We start from the raw sequence: 20,314 nt of genomic DNA, 5'->3' as shown, positions 1-20,314 counted from the left end.
GTAATTTAGAGAATCTCATCGATGCTCAAATTAGCACCAGCTTCAAAAGGTCCTCAAGGACTATTCCAGTGGCCGGGAATTATCGGAGTGCATGGTTGTCCTGGCCTTACAGCCTGCTGCCCCTCACCCTGCCACAATTCCCGTGCTAGCAGCCAGGAAGCGGGTGTGGCCCAAGAGATGCTATGATAGCTCGGTCACTGAGGGAGCTGCCTACACAAAGGGAATCCTCCAGGTGTGATAACTTTACAGCTGTTTTGTACTGCTCAGGCCTCAGAGCAGGGAGGGTTCTTCCGTCTGTATTTTAACTGATCTTTTCTTTCATTTATTCTGTGGAGGCATTCTCTACTGGTTAAAACAAATGACGAGGAGTCTGGAGATTTAGGTTTTAATCCTGTCTGGTCTTGGACATGTCACTTACTATAATTTAGTAGTCCAGACCCACTTTGCAGGGGGTATTGTGAGGCTGAATTCATTCATGTTTTGTAATTGAGTTCTCTGAAGGGAACATATTACAAAAGTACCTTTATTAACAAGTATATTAATGGTAGCAATGCAATCATAGGGCTAAAAATGTATCATTCCTTAAATTATTTGGACCAGTCTATTTACAAAAGTATTACAATTCAATGAAAATTACAACTGAAATGGCATCACTTGGATTCAGTACAATTTTGATCGTCAATTCACCTCCTTATAGAGCGGGTTTATGATGAGAATACTAACAGACCCTTGTAAGCATTATTGTAGTTATGCAGTTTAACTTTCCATTTATCATTTTTGGAACAATACTACAAAACAGAAAATCACAATTTTCAATTAAGAGGCAAATTACAAATAAGTTAACTATTGGGACAACAGAAAAAGGATCAAATTAACATCAAACTGTTCTAATCTTTGATTTAGGGAATTTCCTGCTGGTATCTTGAGCATAGTATATCTTTGAAAAGTTCTTAAAAAAATCACATTTAACGTAACAATTATTTTATTGAAATAGTTACTTTAAAGCATGTTATATTAAGTTCATTATCAAAAGATCAAGGTAGAACATGTTTTACAATAACAAGCATATTAACCTTTCCTTATCAAGCTGATATATAGTTCTAAAATGTTACAGTAGTTGTCTTCTGTACACTACCCTTCATGCAGCACCACTGATAACAAATAAAACTTACTTCTGTAACTTTGTTGACTAGCTTCCAAGTCAACATTACTTATTAATCACCCACTAGTAATCACTCTGGTTAAGGGGCTACAGTTAAAGCCAATTAGCAACCTTGCTAATGTGGACAATCCACAGAGGCTTAATGAAGGTTGGGCCCTCAGGCTCCTCCCTTGGCCATAGACAATGTTGTTATTACTAATTCACAGTCCCCATCTCTCTGATGGGAGAGGAGGGGTGGGAGGAAATGTCCTGACCGCTCCCCATCTCTCTGGTGGAAGGGGAGGTAAGGGAGTAGAGGTCCTGGCCACTCCCCATCTTTCTAGTGGAAGGAGAGGAGGGGGTAGAGGTCTCGGACCTGGCTCCCCACTTCTGTGAACCCTGGGCTGCCATCTCACGCTGCCTCCTCCACCACATCCACTTCCAGGCTTGCTCTGGAAGAAGAGATTGTGGCTTGGTGAGGACATGGGTGACACTATGAAGTGGTGGTGGAGGGGAATGAGAAGGAACCCCATACACACCTGCACACCTCCTGGTCAGGAGTGCATGCGTAAAGCAGAGTCCTGTCAATGAAGAAATTGGGAAGTAACACATACTACAACATCTCTGCTACTTGGCAGGTAAGGTGGGCCCCCTTGTTAAGAAAATTCTAGTTCTGCCTCTGCGTTCAGTGAAACAAGACACTTTCTGGAAAAATAAACTTTGCGTTGTCCATTGAATCTAGTACAGAATAGAATCAGTCGGGGGAACCCCATGATTAAAGAGACACTTTCACTGCCACAAGATGTCCCTAGTGCTTGTAATTACTGCATGTTTAGCGTACCAAGTACGTAAATGAAGAAGGAAAGAAATAATTACTAGAGTATATAATAAATGGCTTTATTTTTCCCATTGCCTTTCTCAGTCATGCAGCTGCTAGTAGGAATAGACAGCTCCAAGATTCCCTGGAGAATAACAAGTCCTTTGCCAGATATGTTTAAGCATGTGGGCTCCTGCCGGCTTAACATTGGGCAGTTCTAATCCCTTCTTCTTACTTTTCTCCAAATTTAAAAGGATGAAGCAAACACTGAAAAAACTCCAACATTCCTATTTGCCACTGGAAGTCCTCAAATCAGTCTCCAAATGATGCTGAAAAGAGTTACCGTCATGCTTAATTTTTTCGTGTGAACCCCCTTTTGTAATATTGCTGAACACTAGAAACTGAAATAGTTGTTCATTTAGCTACATTTTTTGGCATATGCCTTAGGTCTGCCCAAAATTAGATGACAAAACTGTAGATAGAAAGCAAAGCCTTGAAATTGACTTACCCCATATTCCCATAAATACCGCAAATACTAGTGTTCCGAAGCTATCGAATATACACAGTTTCTGTAAAGAATTAAAAAATAAATGCTTTAGCTATAATGGGTCAGTAATTTTTCTACACGGGATAAGAATGTTGAAAGAACGTTGCACATTTTGATTTTAGTTTTACATGGTTTAATAAAGAATCTTCACCTTTCCTCCCAGTATTTTTCCAATATGCAAAATCAAGGAAATTAAATGCAAAAAACCTACATTAAATCTATGAGACAAATATGCAGCAAAAGGATATACAACTGCTGTCGTAACAATGTTGCACCAATTCACTGTACTGGAAGAGGAGAGCCAGTACTTCAGTGCTAGGAATTTCAGTTGCCATGACATACACACATTGTATTCTCTCTCTCTCTCACAAACACTCACAGAGCAAATGAACAAGTAATTCTGACGAACAAGAAGTGACATGAAAAACATTAACCTATTTAATAAGAAAACACTGTTTTGATATGGTAATTGTGGGGCTGCCCTCCGCCTTTTCCTTCCAACATTTCCCTTTTCATGTGTTTCTCTCTTGTACCTTTCATATTTCTGTGCTGAAGAAACATTAATCTTGCACTGGTGGGGGGAATAACACTGCTGCTACTTTACCCCATGGATGGTGTAAGAGAAAATACAAAGGCTATTGTAAGTGAACTTAGAAGCCCATTTCTGCAGGATATAAATGGCACATTACCTTAGAGGATTCACAGGTGATAGTGAGGTTCCAGTATGTACATTCATGATCACACTGCGGGCACATTATGATGTTGCCGCCGATGTTGGGATCACACACTTCTTGGCTAAAAATAAAATCAATCAATAACACAAACACGAAACTCAGACTACCTTTTAATGCTTGTAGATGATGGGTACGTCTACACTACGGGATTATTCCGATTTTACATAAACCGGTTTTATAAAACATTGTATAAAGTCGAGTGCACGCGGCCACACTAAGCACATTAATTCGGCAGTGTGCGTCCATGGTCCGAGGCTAGCGTTGATTTCTGGAGCGTTGCACTGTGGGTAGCGTAGCTATCCCATAGTTCCCGCAGTCTCCCCCGCCCCTTAGAATTCTGAGTTGAGAGCCCAGTGGCTGTTGGGGCAAAAATCATTGTCGCGGGTGGTTTTGGGTAAATGTCGTCAGTCATTCCTTCCTGCTGGAAAGCAACGGCAGACAATCATTTCGCGCCCTTTTCCCCTGGATTGCCCTGGCAGACGCCATAGCACGGCAACCATGGAGCCCGTTCAGCTTTTTTTTTTACAGTCACCGTATGTGTACTGGATGCCGCGGACAAAGGCGATACTCCAGCGCTACCCAGCAGCATTAATTTGCTTTTGTATGATAGCAGAGGCGGTTATCAGTTGCTCTGCACCGTCTGCTGCTGGTGTAAATTGGCGATGAGATGACAGTTATCTGTCCTTCTGTGCTGTCTGCTGCTATCATGGGTGCCCCTGGCTGAGATCGGCTGGGGGCGCAAAGGCAAAACTGGGAATGACTCCCCGAGTCAATCCCTCCTTTATGGTTTCTAAAAATAGAGTCAGTCGTGCCTAGAATATGGGGCAAGTATACTAGAGAACCAGTGTATCAGAGAGCACAGCTGCTCCGTGTCAGATCCCGCAGAAATGATGAGCTACATGCGATTCATGGGGGGTGCCTCTGCAACAACCCCACCCGTTGCTTCCCTCCTCCTACAACCTTCCTGGGCTATCATGGCAGTGTCCCCCCATTTGTGTCATGAAGTTATAAAGAATGCAGGAATAAGAAACAATGACTTGTTAGCGAGATAAAATGAGGGGCATGTAGCCTCCCGGTGCTATGACAGTCCAGGCAGGACATTAAGCGGTGCTGGGGAGAGGAGCCCAGCATGCCGCTGCTATGACAGTCCAGGCAGGACAGAATCTTTTCTTTACACGGGAAAGGGAGGGGGCTGATGGAGCTCAGCCCCTAGTTGCTATGATGAGGATGGTTACCAGCCGTTCTGTACCATCTACTGGGAATGACCGAGAATCATTCCTATTTTCACCCAGGCGCCCCCAGCCAGCCTCACCTGAAGCCAGCCAGGAGCACTCACGGGTTGATAATAAGGACGGTTACCAGTCCTACTGCACCATCTGCCACCGGGCAGGGGAGAGGAGTGGATACTGCTCTTCACTGCTGCAGCATCGCGTCTACCAGCAGCATTCAGTAGACATAGGGTGACATTGAAAGAAGTCAAGAAACGATTTCTTTCCCTTTTCTTTCACGTGCAGGGGGGAGAGTAAATTGATCATCTATTCCCTGAACCACACCGGACAATGTGTTCGAACCTACAGGCATTGGGAGCTCAGCCAAGAATGTAAATACTTTTCGGAGACTGCTGGGGACTATGGGATAGCTGGAGTCCTCAGTACCCCCTCCTTCCCTCCATGAGCATCCACTTGAGTCTCTGGCTTCCCGTTACGCTTGTCACGCAGCACTGTGTAGCCTGGAGCCTTTTTTTTTTCAAACGCTTTGGCATTTCGTCTTCTGTAACGGAGTTTTGATAGAACAGATTTGTTTCCCCATACAGCAATCAGATCCAGTATCTCCCGTACGGTCCATGCTGGAGCTCTTTTTGGATTTGGGACTGCATTGCCACCCGTGCTGATCAGAGCTCCACCCTGGGCAAACAGGAAATGAAAATCAAAATTTTGCGGGGCTTTTCCTGTTTACCTGGCCACTGCATCCGAGTTCAGATTGCTGTCCAGAGCGGTCACAGTGGTGCACTGTGTGATACCGCCCGGAGGCCAATACCGTCGATTTGCGGCCACACTAACCCTAATCCAATATGATAATACCGATTTTAGAGCTACTCCTCTCGTCGAGGAGGAGTACAGAAATTGGTTTAAAGAGCCCTTTATATCGGTATAAAGGGCCTCGTTGTGTGGACGGGTACAGCGTTGAATTGGTTTAACGCTGTTAAAATCGGTTTAAACGCGTAGTGTAGACCAAGCTGATGTGATAACTCAGTGAAGGAAGGAATATGTTGCTAAGTGCGCTGCTTTCAGACAATGTGCCTCCTCCAATTCCACTCTTAGCCTTCAATATACTGCAAATTAGACTATGAAGCCTGGAAAGAATTATCTCCCATTACTCTTGGTGCTATTCTCTAAAACAAATCATGTTAAGAAGAAAACAGAGATCTTAAAAAATCCTATTGTTCACATTTTCAGGATTTCAGGGTGACTCTTTTACCTGATTTACAATGGGCAAACTCACCCTATAATGTTCAGTCTGAGCATGGTGGTAGGGGAGGTCTGACCCAGAAAAGTGAGGAATTCTCTTCAGGCCAGAGAGTGGCTGCAGAGTCACTTGGACCTGGTCTACACTACGCGTTTATACTGATTTTAGCAGCGTTAAACCGATTTAATGCTGCACCCGTCCACACAACGAGGCCCTTTATATCGATATAAAGGGCTCTTTAAACCTGTTTCTGTACTCCTCCCTGACGAGAGGAGTAGCACTGAAATCAGTATTACCATATCGGATTAGGGTTAGTGTGGCCGCAAATCAGCGGTATTGGCCTACGGGTGGTATCCCACAGTGCACCATTGTGACCGCTCTGGACAGCAATCTCAGCTCGGAGGCACTGGCCAGGTAGACAGGAAAAGCTCCGCGAACTTTTGAATTTCATTTCCTGTTTGGCCAGTGTGGAGAGCTCACCAGCACAGGTGACCACGCAGAGCTCATTAGCACAGGTAACAATGCAGTCTCCTGAGAATCGAAAAAGAGGTCCAGCATGGACCGCATGGGATGTACTGGATCTGATCGCTATATGGGGAGAGGATTCTGTGCTAACAGAACTCCATTCCAAAAGACGAAATGAAAAAACATTTGAAAAAATTTCCAAGGCTATGATGGAGAAAGGCCACACCAGGGACTCAGTGCAGAGCAGAGTGAAAGTTAAGGAGCTCACACAAGCCTACCAGAAAACCAAAGAAGCAAACGGAAGGTCCGGGGCAGGGTCGAAAACATTCCGCTTCTACGCTGAGCTGCATGCAATTCTAGGGGGGCTGCGCCACCACTACCCCACCCCTGTCCGTGAATTCCAAGGTTGGGGTGGTAATCTCAGCCATGGCTGAGGATTCTGTGGACGGAGAAGAGGAGGAGGAGGAGGAAGAGGAGGACGAGCTTGCAGAGCACACACAGCACTCTGTTCTCCCCAACAGCCAGGAGCTTTTTCTCACCCAGATGGAATTACCCTCCCAGCCCTCTCAAGCCAGTAGCCCAGACTATGAAGCCATGGAAGCGACCTCTGGTGAGTGTACCTTTGTAAATATAAAACATGGTTTAAAAGCAAGTGTTTTTTAATGATTGATTTGCCCTGAGGACTTGGGATGCATTAGCGGCCAGTACAGTTATTGGAAAAGTTTGTTAACATGTCTGGGGATGGAGCGGAAATCCTCCAGGGACATCTTCATGAAGCGCTCCTGGAGGTACTCCAAAAGCCTTTGCAGAAGGTTTCTGGGCAAGGCAGCCTTATTCCGTCCACCATGGTAGGACACTTGACCACGCCATGCATATAGCAAGTAATCTGGTATCATTGCATGACAAAGCCTAGCTGCGTATGGTCCCGGTGATTGCTGGCATTCAAGCAACATCCGTTCTTTATCTCGCTGTGTTATCCTCAGGAGAGTGATATCGTTCATGGTAACCTGGTTGAAATTTAGGAATTTAATTAAGGGGACAGAGATGGCCATTCCTACTGGGCTGTTTGCCTGTTGCTTAAAAGAAATCCTTCCTTGCAGGTAGTCAAGCAGGGGGATGGGGGGTAATGGCGCTGAACTTTTTCGCATTTGGCTACCAGACACGTGGTGGGGGGGGGAAGGGGAGTTATTAGCAGTGATCTTCCACGATACCAGCCACGCGGTTGGGGGAGGGGTAAAGTGATCATCCCAGATAATTGGATGGGGGGGTGCTTTCTGCTGTTGCATGTTAACAGGAAAGAAGCAGCACTGAACGGGCTTTGCTTGGTATTTGGGAAAGGAGGGCACTCTGTATATGAAGGCTGCAGAAGCCGAAAGACAATGGCTTACCATGGCTGCATACAATTCTGAATTCTGCTGCCTAGACCTGCGTCTGTGAGATCTGTAACACCAGAGCCGCAGGCACTCAATATTAAGATGCAAAATGGGACTTTCTAGTAAAATCACATGTGCTACGCAAGGTGAATAGTGTTGTTCATTGTGAAAGAGTATAACCATTGTTCTGTAAAATGTATCTTTTAAAATGCTTCTCTCCCTTTTTCACCTCCCTCATGCAGCTGCAAATTTTTCAAGCCTCCCTACTCCATCCCGAAGGCTATCTCAGATAAGGCGGAGGAAAAAAAAAGACGCGAGACGAAATGTTCTTGGAAATCATGGAAGTAACCCGCAATGAAAGAGCTCATCTGAACGAGTGGAAGGATGTGGTATCAAATTACAGGAAAGATGCCAGTGAACGTGAGGAGAGGAGAGACGCTCGAGATGAGAGGTGGCGGCAGGAAGATCAGAGGTGTAGGCAGGAAGATCAGCGGTGGTGGGATGCAACGCAGGGGCTGCTGCGTGATCAAACTGACATCCTCCGACGTCTGGTGGAGCTTCAGGAACAGCTGGGTCACAGAGTGCCTCTGCAGCCCCTGTGTAACCACCCTCACCACTCACCATGTTCCATATCTTCCTCACCCAAACGTGTAAGAACGTTTGGGGGAAGGCTTCGTGCACCCGCCCACTCCACCCCAGTGGAGAGCCCAACCAAAAGGCTGTCATTACTTTTAAATATTTTTAGTGGCCTTTTCCTTCCCTCCTATCCTCCTCCCAAACCACATCCGGGATACCTTGTCAGTTCTCTGCCTCTTTTTATAATGACTTTTTAATAAAGAATAAATGATTTTTAAATGATAGTGACTGTATTTCCTTAAGCAAGCTGTAATCGAAGGGGGAGGGTGGGTTGCTTACAGGGAATAAGTCAATCAAGGAGGGCGTTCATCAAGGGGAAAAAAACACAACAGTCACACTGTACTCTGGCCCACGATGAAACTCGTTTTCAAAGCTTCTCTGATGCGCACCACTTCGTGGTGTGCTCTTCTAGTCACCCTGGTGTCTGGCTGCGCATTATCAGAGGCCAGGTGATTTGCCTCAGCCTCTCACCCTGCCATAAAAGTCTCCCCCTTACTCTCACAGAGATTGTGGAGCAGCAATAACAATGGGGACATTGGTTTGGCTGAGGTCTGAGCGAGTCAGTAGTGTGCGCCAGTGCGCCTTTAAACGGCCAAATGCACATTCTACCACCATTCTGCACTTGCTCAGCCTGTAGTTGAACAGCTCCTGACTACTGTCCAGGCTGCCTGTGTATGGCTTCATGAGCCATGGCATCAAGGGGTAGGCTGGGTCACCCAGGATAACTACAGGCATTTCAACATCCCCAACTGTTATTTTCTGGTCTGGGAAGTAATTCCCTTGCTGCAGCTGTTTAAACAGAGTAGTGTTCCTGAAGACGCGAGCGTCATGAACCCTTCCTGGCCATCCCACGTGGATGTTGGTGAAACGTCCCTTGTGATCCACCAGTGCTTGCAGCACCATGGAAAGTACCCCTTGCAGTTTATGTACTGGGCGCCCTGGTGCTCCGGTGCCAAGATAGGGATATGGGTTCCATCTATCGCCCCACCACAGTTAGGGAATCCCATTGCAGCAAAGCCATCCACTATGACCTGCACGTTTCCCGGAGTCACAACCTTTCGTAGCAGCAGCTTAATGATTGCTTTGGCTACTTGCATCACAGCAGCCCCCACAGTAGATTTGCCCACTCCAAATTGATTCCCGACTGACCGGTAGCTGTCTGGCACTGCAAGCTTCCAGAGGGCTATTGCCACTCGCTTCTCAACTGTGAGGGCTGCTCTCATCTTGGTATTATGGTGTTTCAGGGCAGGGGAAAGCAAGTCACAAAGTTCCATGAAAGTGCCCATACGCATGCGAAAGTTTCGCAGCCACTGCGAATCATCCCAAACCTGCAAAACTATGCGGTCGCACCAGTCTGTGCTTGTTTCCCGGGCCCAAAATCGGCGTTCAATGGCTAGAACCTGCCCCATTACCAGCAGGATCTCCAAAGTTTGAGATAATTCTGTGTCCATGTCCTCATCACTCTCGTCGCCGCTCGGCCGTAGCTGCCTCCTCCTCGCCTGGCTTTGCAGGTCCTGGTTCAGTATAGACTGCACGAGAATGTGCGAGATGTTTACAATGTCCACGATTGCGGTCTTGATCTGAGCAGGGTCCATGCTTGCTGTGCTATGGTGTTTGCACAGTTCAGCCAGGAAAAAAGGCGCGAAACGGTTGTCTGCTGCTTTCATGGAGGGAGGGGTGAGGCTGTACCCAGAACCACCCGCGACAATGTTTTTTTCCCCATCAGGCACTAGGATCTCAACCCAGAATTCCAAGGGGCGGGGGAGACTGCGGGGACTATGGGATAGCTACGGGATAGCTACCCACAGTGCAAAGCTCTGGAAATCGATGCTAGCCTCGGTACATGGACGCACACCGCCGAATTAATGAGCTTAGTGTGGCAGCGTGCACTCAACTTTATACAATCTGTTTTACAAAACCGGCTTATGTAAAATCGGAATAATCCCGTAGTGCAAATATACCCTTGGAGTAGCCAAAGTGGCTGAAGTAGTTCTAGCTACAGAGGGCAAAAGAGGATCAGGGGATCTGAATAAGTGCAGATCCAGTAGCCCCTTCCCACCAATGTCTTTTTTCAGGGTGTAAAGAGGGAGCAGCATTTCCCCTGTGCTGCTGTTCTGCCTGTTCTCCTACAGAAGAGAGGGGGAAGGAATGTCTTGAGTTCCAAGCAGTGCCTTTTAGCAGGCCTTCCACCCATATGTGAATTTCACCTATGAGAAAGGTTTTTCTCTCCCTTAGGGATTAGCAAACATAAATGGACATGCTATGGTAAACTGTGCTGAAGTTTTGATTTTTCACTGTTTTCTTTACGTTTTTACATTATATGTGTATTCACATAGAAATGTCAAACTATAAAGAATGAAAAAACCCAAAATCTTAAATACAAGTCATTCGTAACCTCTCACGTCTGTCTATTACTTTTTTGCCCTGTACACTACATCTTTAATTTCACAACCAAGTCAGTTGCTATTCTTATTCTCTGTATTTGTTTCTCCATTAACTTGATTTTTGTTCGGGCAGGGATTGATCCACCACTCACTGTAGTCAATGGGAATCATTTCAATGACTGACGAAGTATTGGATCAGGTCCTTAGTGAGCCCTTTCCATCCAGTTCCCTTGATTCTGTTTCAGATGCTGAGCTGTATTCTTTATTTTCTCCCCAGGATTTATTGTCATTTTCTTTCCCTGTTTTTAATTTCCTTTTATGTATTCTTTATTTTGAAGGCAGAAAACTGATTCATATTTTGGGATGCTCTTTTAATGTTTTAGTTGCTTTAATCATTTTGCTCATCTGCCCCTTTCATTCCATGTCCTTTTTATTTGACATGAATGTCTCTGTATATTCTGATTTGTAAAAGCCTTTGGGCCATAACATGCCATCAGATTTATAGCACAACTCCCCACTGATTTCAATAGGGAGTTCCGCTTAAAAGCTGATGGCATGATATAGCTCTTTGTTTGCTTACAGTATGTCAGGAATGAGAAGGAGGACAGAGAGTAGAGGAGGGAACATGCACAATGAGAAAGGAGGATGAAAGGGAAGTAGAAGAAATAAGAGGGCATCAGAGGACTTTCATGTCCCTTGGACTAGATGACCCAGGAATGTTCTTGTAGCCCTGATATATACTTGTCATTTTCTTTTCACAGTGTTCATTCAACAGCACCAGGAACTTCAATCTGGGATCACTAACAAGGTTCCCTTTTTCTTATGCCTAGAAAACTCTGTGCTATTTGTGAGTACTCAGAACTGTGTCAATATGAAAATATATTTGAACTGTCCATCTGGTACCTCCATGTGCAGTTGTCCTTTGTTATGTAGCCATACAAAAAACAGGCAAGTCCTACTACTGCTGCCATGATCAGCATGTGAGTGTAAAAACCAAGCCAAGCAAAATATATTCCAATTTTCTCTCCATAATATTTCCTGTGGGGGGAAAAATACTCTTTGAAAATGCAAATAACTCCACATTTCTTTCTCAGACAGCTGTCTATTCCAAATATTTAGGGCTAGACTCTATTTTCATATTTTTACACTGTGTGACTGCAGAAGTACAACAGCTAACCATTTCTGTGAATTTACATGATTTTTTATATTTGCATGAAATACCTACTTCTCACTGAAGCTCAATTTTGATTGGTTACATGTATCTTATAAAGTCAGAAACAGAGCATGCTCAAACGTGTGTGCAGATATGGGCGTACATATCTGCAATTAGAATTAAGGCTTGAATCTTCAATGTACCAAAACATAAAAATGTTACCTGAATTCCTAGGTCCTTCTGAATTGTACTGACCATATGCATACCCACCTGACAAGATCCAATGGCTGCAGTTTGTAAAAACTTCGAGGGTGAGCCCATTCCTTGTAAAGAAGATACCGTTCACTAGGGCAGTTGGGGTCCTCTAACCGGCGATTGAATCTAGACTGCAAAAGAGAATGAATATGGAAACACTGTCCCATAAAATAACTGCTTATAGTACCCAAACTTTATGGGCAGCTGAACCAGTTTACATGACTAGACTGTAACTGTACCATCCAGTGCCTCTTCAGCCCCACTGGCTGTGTGAAATCTGATCCCTGTGGAGCTACACTTGTGAGACTAGTGTCTGGAGTAATCTCTTAGCCCAAGTTCCATTGCAAATTACAAAAAGAAGTAGGAAGTAAGCAAGCAGTGACAGTACAGAGGCTTGTCATTAAGGACCCATTCTTGCAAATATTTATGCACATGCTTCATTTTAATTATGGGAGTCATCTCATTGAAAATAATGGGGTTTAGTCATGTGCTTAAACATGCATTTAAGCAGTTGCAGGCTTGGGGCCTAGAATTGGGAAAATAAATAGAAAAGAATCAGTTCTAATTAAAAATGAGACTTTAAGTACCTCTTACATACTATCAGGTGCTTTCCTCAGGACAGTGATGTACTATAATGAAGGCTGAAAACTCTGGAGAATAAATGAAGGGCTTTCAGCATCTGTTTCAGATTCAAAAGAGGGTACAGAGGGAAACAACCCTTCATTTCCTTGCCAGGTTGGTTGTAAACATATTTGGTGAAAATGTGAACTTGTATTAAGAATTTTTAATGGCGTTTTCCATTCTCATTCTATAGTGCAACAAGAAAGGTGATGAAGAAGAACACTTGGCTTTCCCTCTTTGAAAGGGAAGTGATGCATCCTGGGAGTTTCTGGCCATGGAGCATCATAGAAGATATAGACTGGCGGGGGAGCCTGGCCCATAGAGGACAATAGGGACATGAGGCAACTGAACTACATACAACTCCCATCAGGCACCTCTGCAGCATTTCCAGATGAAAATATTTCAGTTTCTGGGTGTTTGGTTTTTGAAAGGAAAATTGAAATCTTCTGTGAAAAGACACTTTTTGTGGAAAATTCTGTTTACTGGAAAAATCAATATTCCTCTGAAAAAGAGTTTTGAAGGAATATTTTCTTCTAGTCATTGTCTTCAGCTATGACAGTCAGTGAACAAATAAAATCAATGCCCATATGTATTTTGCTATAGGAATCATACATGTGTCTTCAATTAGCATACAAATTTATTCCCAGCTAAGACACCTGTTCCAAGCATTGGACTTACATCGTGAAGAGGAAATGCTGCCTTGTAGATCCCAGAGTCCAGGAGTCTGTTAATACCAAACTTTTTCACATTGTCTTTTACTGCATATTCCACACGGGAAAGAATAAAATGAACCTGAAAAATACAAAATGCCCTGAATCTCTTGCAATTTGTAAGTGAGGAATATAAACTATAACTGTCATAGAATTTTAGGGTTGGAAGGAACCTCAGAAGATCATCTAGTCCAACCCCCTGCTCAAAGTGGGACCAATCCCCAAACTGCCCCTTCAAGGATTGAACTCACTACCCTAGGTTTAGCTGGTCAATGCACAAACCACTGAGCTATCCCTCCCCCCCCCCAAATCATAGATATCACCACATCTATGATTGTGACATAGATGTCACCACAGAATCATAGATGTTAAAGAGGGGCAAGTTCTCTGTGTGAAATTCACTGTACAAGGCCACTGCCCCATTTAAGTCCCACTTAAACTCTATTTTGGGGCATAAGTGGAACTCAAGTTGGACAAAGGTTTGGAATTTCACCTCATTAGATCATCCAGTCAGTTTCCTAGTCAATGTAAGATTGTTCCCTACATTTCTAATGTGTCAGGAGGGTTGGTTGTTATTGGTAATGGTGGTTGTGTTGCTCTGATTGACTTTGGCATGGTCTACACTGTGATGGAGGGAGATCGATCTAAATTACGTAACTTCAGCTACGTGAATAACATCGCTGAAGTCACCGTACTTGGATCGACTTACCGTGGTGTCTTCACCGCGGTGAGTCGACTGCTGCTGCTCCCCCGTCAACTCCGCCTGCGCATCTCACCGAGCTGAGTACAGGAGTTGACGGGAGAGTGCTCAGGGATTGATTTATCATGTCTATACTGGACACAATAAATTGATCCCCGCTGGATCGATCGCTGTCTGCTGGTCCGGCCAGTAGTGAAGACATACCCAAAGGGAAATAAACAAATGTCTTCGTGTGGGTATAGAGACAGAAAAGATATAAATATTTATATTGACTTACAATTCGGCTTCTGGTTGCAGGGTTGAAGAAGATGTCCTTGTCTTGAATATAAAAATCAGATACACGAGCCTTTTCAAATGGGGCAGTGAAAAACTCTTGCTCTGGTTTGATGATATTTTCATCCACTCGGAGGAGTCTGCTAAACCAATTGAAAGCTGAATCTCGGGTTTTCAGGTCATTGGGCTTCAGAGGCAATTTGATGTGCATAACTTCAGCATATGTACATAGCACTTCCCAAGGCGCGTGCACTTTTACAAAAATAAGCTTTTCATTTAAGACCTAAAGTGAAAGAATATTAAAAATATATGTGCACAAAAAATGAAAGCAAGGAGCCCTTCATAATACTTTTAAGTAACACAGATTTTCCCTTCTTTTTAAAAGCCGTAGAAGATCAATTCCAAGGTTTATTCTTTATCCAATTTAGTGAACATCTCATTAACTTCTGTAAAGACACTGAAGGGAGATGAAAACTCTCTGGAGAGAATGGTATTTTAAAAAGATCACTAAATTGTTGCTTTAATGGTAACACCTTGCAAAATATTTTACAAAGCAATTTAAATTTTAACACACGTTATCTATATGGATTTCTTAATGCTGTTTATAGATCTAATCCTCAGGAAGCTCACTATTAAAAAAGATTTTGAACCATGAGCATTGCAGGATTACCAAAACCTGCACAAACTTACAATGTACCATTTACAAGTAGCAATATATCCATGCTGGATTTTCTCCTCACAATTCTCCATGTTGCACGCTGAGGTACATGCTATGGTCAGAGGGCCAAATCATGTGCTGGGATGCACAAGTGGAGCTTCCACTGCAAGTTTCTATCTAATCAAAAGCCTAAAGATGTGGATTTTGAGCCCAATTTGTGAGGAAGTGGCATGTTCCAGAGCTCATTATATTAGAAAAATATTTCGTTCCAGATTCTGTGCAGCATCTTCTGGGAGCCACAGCACAGAAGATGCAGCCCAGGAGGAAAGGAAGGGAAGATCTATCTTTGTGCTGCCTGGATTCTGGGATACTGTGGTGGCTAACATGGCCTCCATTGTAAATAAGAATATCCCCAGTGGCTGCATCATCTTGTAGCAGTCTATCCAGGGCTGCCTACAGGCTGGAATGCAGCCCAGAATCTCCACAATGCTGAGTGCTACAGCTACTCCCACTATGCTGGGACTTGCAAGGAGCATCCACCTAGGGCCACTTATGTCAGATCTATGGCTGCTCTTTCATTAGGCGAATTCTCCCCAGCCCCTGGTGTCCCATTTACAATTTCTATATGCCACAAGGGCAGGGGGCAGACCTGGCCCCTTAGAATGTTTACAGGGCTTCATGTTTTCGAAGTGCTGAACAAAGTATTTAATTTTCCCAGCTCGTCTGTGAAGTAGGTTACTACTACCTCCATTTTGCAGAGAAAGAAACAGACACAAAGCTTAAGTGACTTTGCCCAAGGCCACAGAGCAAGTCAGTGACAGATCCATGATTTCAGCACAGAGATTCCTGGCTCTTAGCCAAAGAATAGGGAAAGAGGCAGCAGGGGGAACCTCTTATGACCCCAACATTTGGATCTCATAGGAATAAAGAGGGGGAAGAAGCTATAGTGCATTCATGGACTTCATTTCCTTTTCCATATGGAGCCAAAGTCTTCCTTCAGACACATTAGTCCACACAAAGGAAAGGATACTCACTGATCTTGTTGCTTCAAGTTGCAAGCCATTGCTTATCAGATTAGACTCATATGCTTGCCTCTTCCTCTGTTAAAATCAATTGCAAATAGTAAAATATCTTTGTTTGCTGATTTATGTCATTCATATAAAGTAGTGTACATAAAATAAAGGAACAGTATTGTCAAACAAAAGTGAAGAATCACCCAGATGATAAGTTATTATCCTTAATATCTACATTATAATTGCTATAGCAATCAGTGCTCTATTAACCACTAGTCCAGGCCTGCACAACATGCGGCCCTCGGAGGCTCACTGTGCAGTCCATGGGGGGTGAGTAGGTGGGCTCACTGTGTGGCTCGTGGGGAGTGAGTAGGCAAGTGGCGGGTGAGGGAGGGGGGCTGAAGAGGCGGATGGGTAGTGGCGGGGGGTGAGGAGGCAAGTGGGTGGGCAGTGGCGGGGGGTGAGTAGGTGAGCGGGGGGATGAGGGGGTGAGGAGGTGAGTGAGGAGTCAGTGGCTGACCTGTTCTACTGATTTGGTCTGGCTCCCATCCCCTCTCCAAGGGTTGCAGCTGTCTGGAGGTGCTGCCTTCCACGCCTTCCTCAGTCACACCTCATTCATTCAACAGGGCAATTGATTACAAAGTGGGGGGAAGATCTTATTCTACTTCTAGCAAAAAGACATTTTTCTTTTACCTTAATTATACTACCTTAGGGGCCTGCTATAATATATTACCAAGGTTCAATACTGCTGTTTCAGTGGGGAAGTGCTGGGGAAGGAGGGTTTGTTTCTGAGGGGTGGGCGGTGCTGGGAGTGCGGGGGGCACGGTGATGGGGGTGTGTGTGTTGTTTTTTGAGTGGGCTTGGTGGCGCTGGGGGGGGGACGGGGCGGGGGGGTTCGGCCCTCAGCTGTTTTCTTTGGAGTAATATGGCCCTCGCCACTTTACGAGTTGTGCAGGCCTGCACTAGTCTTATACTCTTTTCTAAAAGCAATAACACTTTAAAATGCAGTTTTGTGGAATACCTGCTCTCTTGGATTGCTGAAGGCTCTTGACCTTTAGCCCATGTTTTACAATTACAGGTGGGCCGAGCCATGAGTTCAGATCTTGATCTGTATCTAGCATTTCAGTCTGATGCATCACAGAGATAAGTCAGCCCCAAATTTTGTCTCTGTGAAAACGGTCATCCACATTGGCAATCTTCTCCTTCTTTTCTCATCTAATTTAACCAGTGAGGGAATCCCTCCCAGCAGCAAATATTCTTCCCTTCCAAAATCTTGCCATGACAACCAATCCCCATTTCCCTGCCAATAGCCTGCAATTTTTTCCGTCTTTCACAACAATGACATAACCTTATATTATGATTCTAACTAAATCCTTACCAATCTCACAATCCATAAATGCACCATCCTAAAATTAAAAAGCTGGTGGCTGGAGCGGCTGGAGGGGAAGTGGTGTTGTCCCAGTAGTCCTCAGTATCCCTAGGTGGGGGCAAAGCCTGGTTTCATAGCCTTTCCTCATGTAACAAAGGAGTTGGCTGATGGGGCAGCTACAGACCCCAGATGTGTACAGTGACAGCAATTTGTTGAAATCTGTGAGAAATGTTAATTTCACTCACAGAGTGTATCACTTGGCAATCTATCCAGAGGCTCAAAAATCTGAAATCTGTCTCTGATGCTCAACTCTCCTCTGTGAACTTCCTCAAAAAATCCTGAATAGAACAAAATAAGGAACTCACAAAGAGATTTGTATTTTTACTAGATATTTTAAAAGTTGATGTAAAGTAGACCAAATTAAAGCTACTTGAAACCCTCTATATAACTCCTCTATGAACAGTTTGTTCATCCAATTGATCACATATTCTAGGTGAAGATCCATATTTAGTCTTCTGGGTTATTAAGTGCAATAGATTGTTTTCGTACCCCAGACCATTTTCTTAGTTTTTTGTATTGTCCTGTGCTTAAGGACTTCTGGTCTTAAAACTTCTCAAACAAGACTTCTCAAACAAAAACAGCCCAGATCCACCTACTCTGGTACCCTGCATCCGGCTGTAACCTCTGTACTTAAGGCCCAGTCCTACTCCAACCATCAATGGCAAAACTCTCATTGACTTAAGTGGAAGCAGAAGCAGTACCTTGATAGAAACACGGGAATTGGCATACTGGCTCAGATCCAAGATCCACCAGGTATCCTGTCTCTGATAGAAGTCAGTACCAGACACTTCAGAGGAAGGTCTAAGAACCCCACAGCTGATGTTGGATAATCTGCTTTCAATTTAGGTTTCATCCTAATTGCAAATAGTTAGAGATTGGTTTAAACCCTGAAGTTTAAAATCTCTTCCAAAATTTTTGTTAGCATTAACTATGATAAGTCTGGATATTCTTGACAGCCCTATAAATATCCAATCCCTTTTAAGAACTTGTTCAATTCTTGGACTCAACAGTTTCTTGTAGTAACACATTCTACAGTTTAATCCTACATGTGAAAGAAGTATTTCCTTTTATCGGTTTCGAATTTCCAACTGTTATTTAATTAAATTGAATATTCATCCCGTTGTTCTTATGTTATGATACAAGGATAACAGAACTATCTTCTTTATGCCATTTATTATTTTAATCTTTTTATGATGTCTCATCTTAGTCATATTTCTTCTTGATGCCTGCTGTCATTTAACTAATACATGAAGCACAAAGACAGAAAGCCTCTTTTTTCTAGAGAACGTAAATGTTGATACTGTTGTAATACCCTTAGTCCCAGATTTGGACCTTAGCGTCCAAAATATGGGGGTTAGCATGAAAACCTCCAAGCTTAGCTACCAGCTTGGACCTGGTACCTGCTGCCACCACCCAAAAAATTAGAGTGTTTTGGGGCACTCTGGTCCCTCCGAAAAACCTTCCCTGGGGACCCCAAGACCCAAATCCCTTGAGTCTCACAACCAAGGGAAATAATCCTTTTTCCCTTCCCCCCTCCAGGTGCTCCTGGAGAGATACACAGACACAAGCTCTGTGAATCCAAACAGAGTGAATCTCCCTCTCTGTTCCCAATCCTGGAAACAAAAAGTACTTTCCTATTTCCCCAGAGGGAATGCAAAATCAGGCTAGCGATCCAACACACAAATCTCCCCTTGATTTCTTCCTCCCACCAATTCCCTGGTGAGTACAGACTCAATTTCCCTGAAGTAAAGAAAAACTCCAACAGGTCTTAAAAGAAAGCTTTATATAAAAAGAAAGAAAAATAAGTACAAATGTTCTCTCTGTATTAAGATGATACAACACAGGGTCAATTGCTTAAAAGAATATTGAATAAACAGCCTTATTCAAAAAGAATACAAATCAAAGCACTCCAGCACTTATATTCATGCAAATACCAAAGAAAAGAAACCATAGAACTTACTATCTGATCTCTTTGTCCTTACACTTAGAAACAGAAGACTAGAAAGTAGAACTACTTCTCCAAAGCTCAGAGCAAGCAGGCAGCCAGAAAACAAAGACAAAGACACTTAAATCCCTCCACCCAAAGTTGAAAAAATCCGGTTTCCTGATTGGTCCTCTGGTCAGGTGCTTCAGGTGAAAGAGACATTAACCCTTAGCTATCTGTTTATGACACGCCCCCCAAATTGCAGACAGTGGGGAAGCTCACTGGCGGCGATTTCCTTCTAGAACTTGAAAATAAACAGATTAATACAACACATACACCTTTACATATACTCCTAAGTATATAACTAACAGACTTCTACATTTTAAGAACACTTTTTAACTACTGAATTCTGGGAAACTCTCACGGGAGAGTGCATCAGCTACTTTGTTAGAAGCTCCTGTGATGTGTTGAATTTCAAAATCAAAATCTTGGAGAGCTAAACTCCAACGAAGAAGTTTCTTGTTGTTCCCCTTGGCAGTATGAAGCCACTTTAGTGCAGCATGGTCAGTTTGTAGTTGGAACCGCCGTCCCCAAACATATGGGCGTAGCTTTTCCAGGGCGTACACAATGGCATAGCATTCCTTTTCACTGACTGACCAGTGACTTTCCCTCTCAGACAGTTTCTTGCTGAGAAACACGACAGGATGGAAGTTGTGATCTGTTGCTTCCTGCATGAGCACTGCTCCTATACCACGCTCAGATGCATCTGTGGTTACTAGGAATGGCTTGTCAAAGTCCGGGGCCCTGAGCACAGGGTCAGACATGAGCGTTGCCTTAAGTTGGGTAAAGGCCTTTTGACACTCATCAGTCCACTTAACTGCATTTGGCTGGGTCTTTTTGGTCAGGTCGGTCAGTGGGGCAGCGATTTGGCTGTAGTGTGGTACAAATCGCTTGTAGTATCCAGCCAAGCCTAAGAAGGATTGGACCTGCTTCTTTGACTTTGGGACAGGCCACT

General features: G+C 43.9%; 1 protein-coding gene across 6 annotated transcripts in view; it reads right to left on the bottom strand.

Annotated features, from left to right (window-relative positions):
- ANO6 (anoctamin 6) overlaps window positions 1–20,314 on the bottom strand; it is a 132,616-nt gene that overhangs the window by 37,184 nt on the left and 75,118 nt on the right. For 5 of the 6 annotated variants that reach the window (XM_050936118.1, XM_050936115.1, XM_050936113.1 and 2 more), the window contains 7 exons: window positions 15,968–16,033; window positions 14,280–14,558; window positions 13,271–13,384; window positions 11,987–12,102; window positions 11,467–11,601; window positions 3,195–3,300; window positions 2,467–2,527 (listed from right to left, as the gene is read on the bottom strand). In XM_050936118.1, coding sequence (XP_050792075.1) covers window positions 2,467–2,527; window positions 3,195–3,300; window positions 11,467–11,601; window positions 11,987–12,102; window positions 13,271–13,384; window positions 14,280–14,558; window positions 15,968–16,033 — 877 coding nt within the window. The remainder of the gene's footprint in view (window positions 1–2,466; window positions 2,528–3,194; window positions 3,301–11,466; window positions 11,602–11,986; window positions 12,103–13,270; window positions 13,385–14,279; window positions 14,559–15,967; window positions 16,034–20,314) is intronic. The other variant, XM_050936116.1, reaches the window with a different exon arrangement.

Source organism: Gopherus flavomarginatus, chromosome 1 (genome assembly GCF_025201925.1).
Source record: "Gopherus flavomarginatus isolate rGopFla2 chromosome 1, rGopFla2.mat.asm, whole genome shotgun sequence".
In the NCBI taxonomy this organism is placed as follows: Eukaryota; Metazoa; Chordata; order Testudines; family Testudinidae; genus Gopherus; species Gopherus flavomarginatus.
This window is presented reverse-complemented; position numbering and strand designations above follow the sequence as displayed.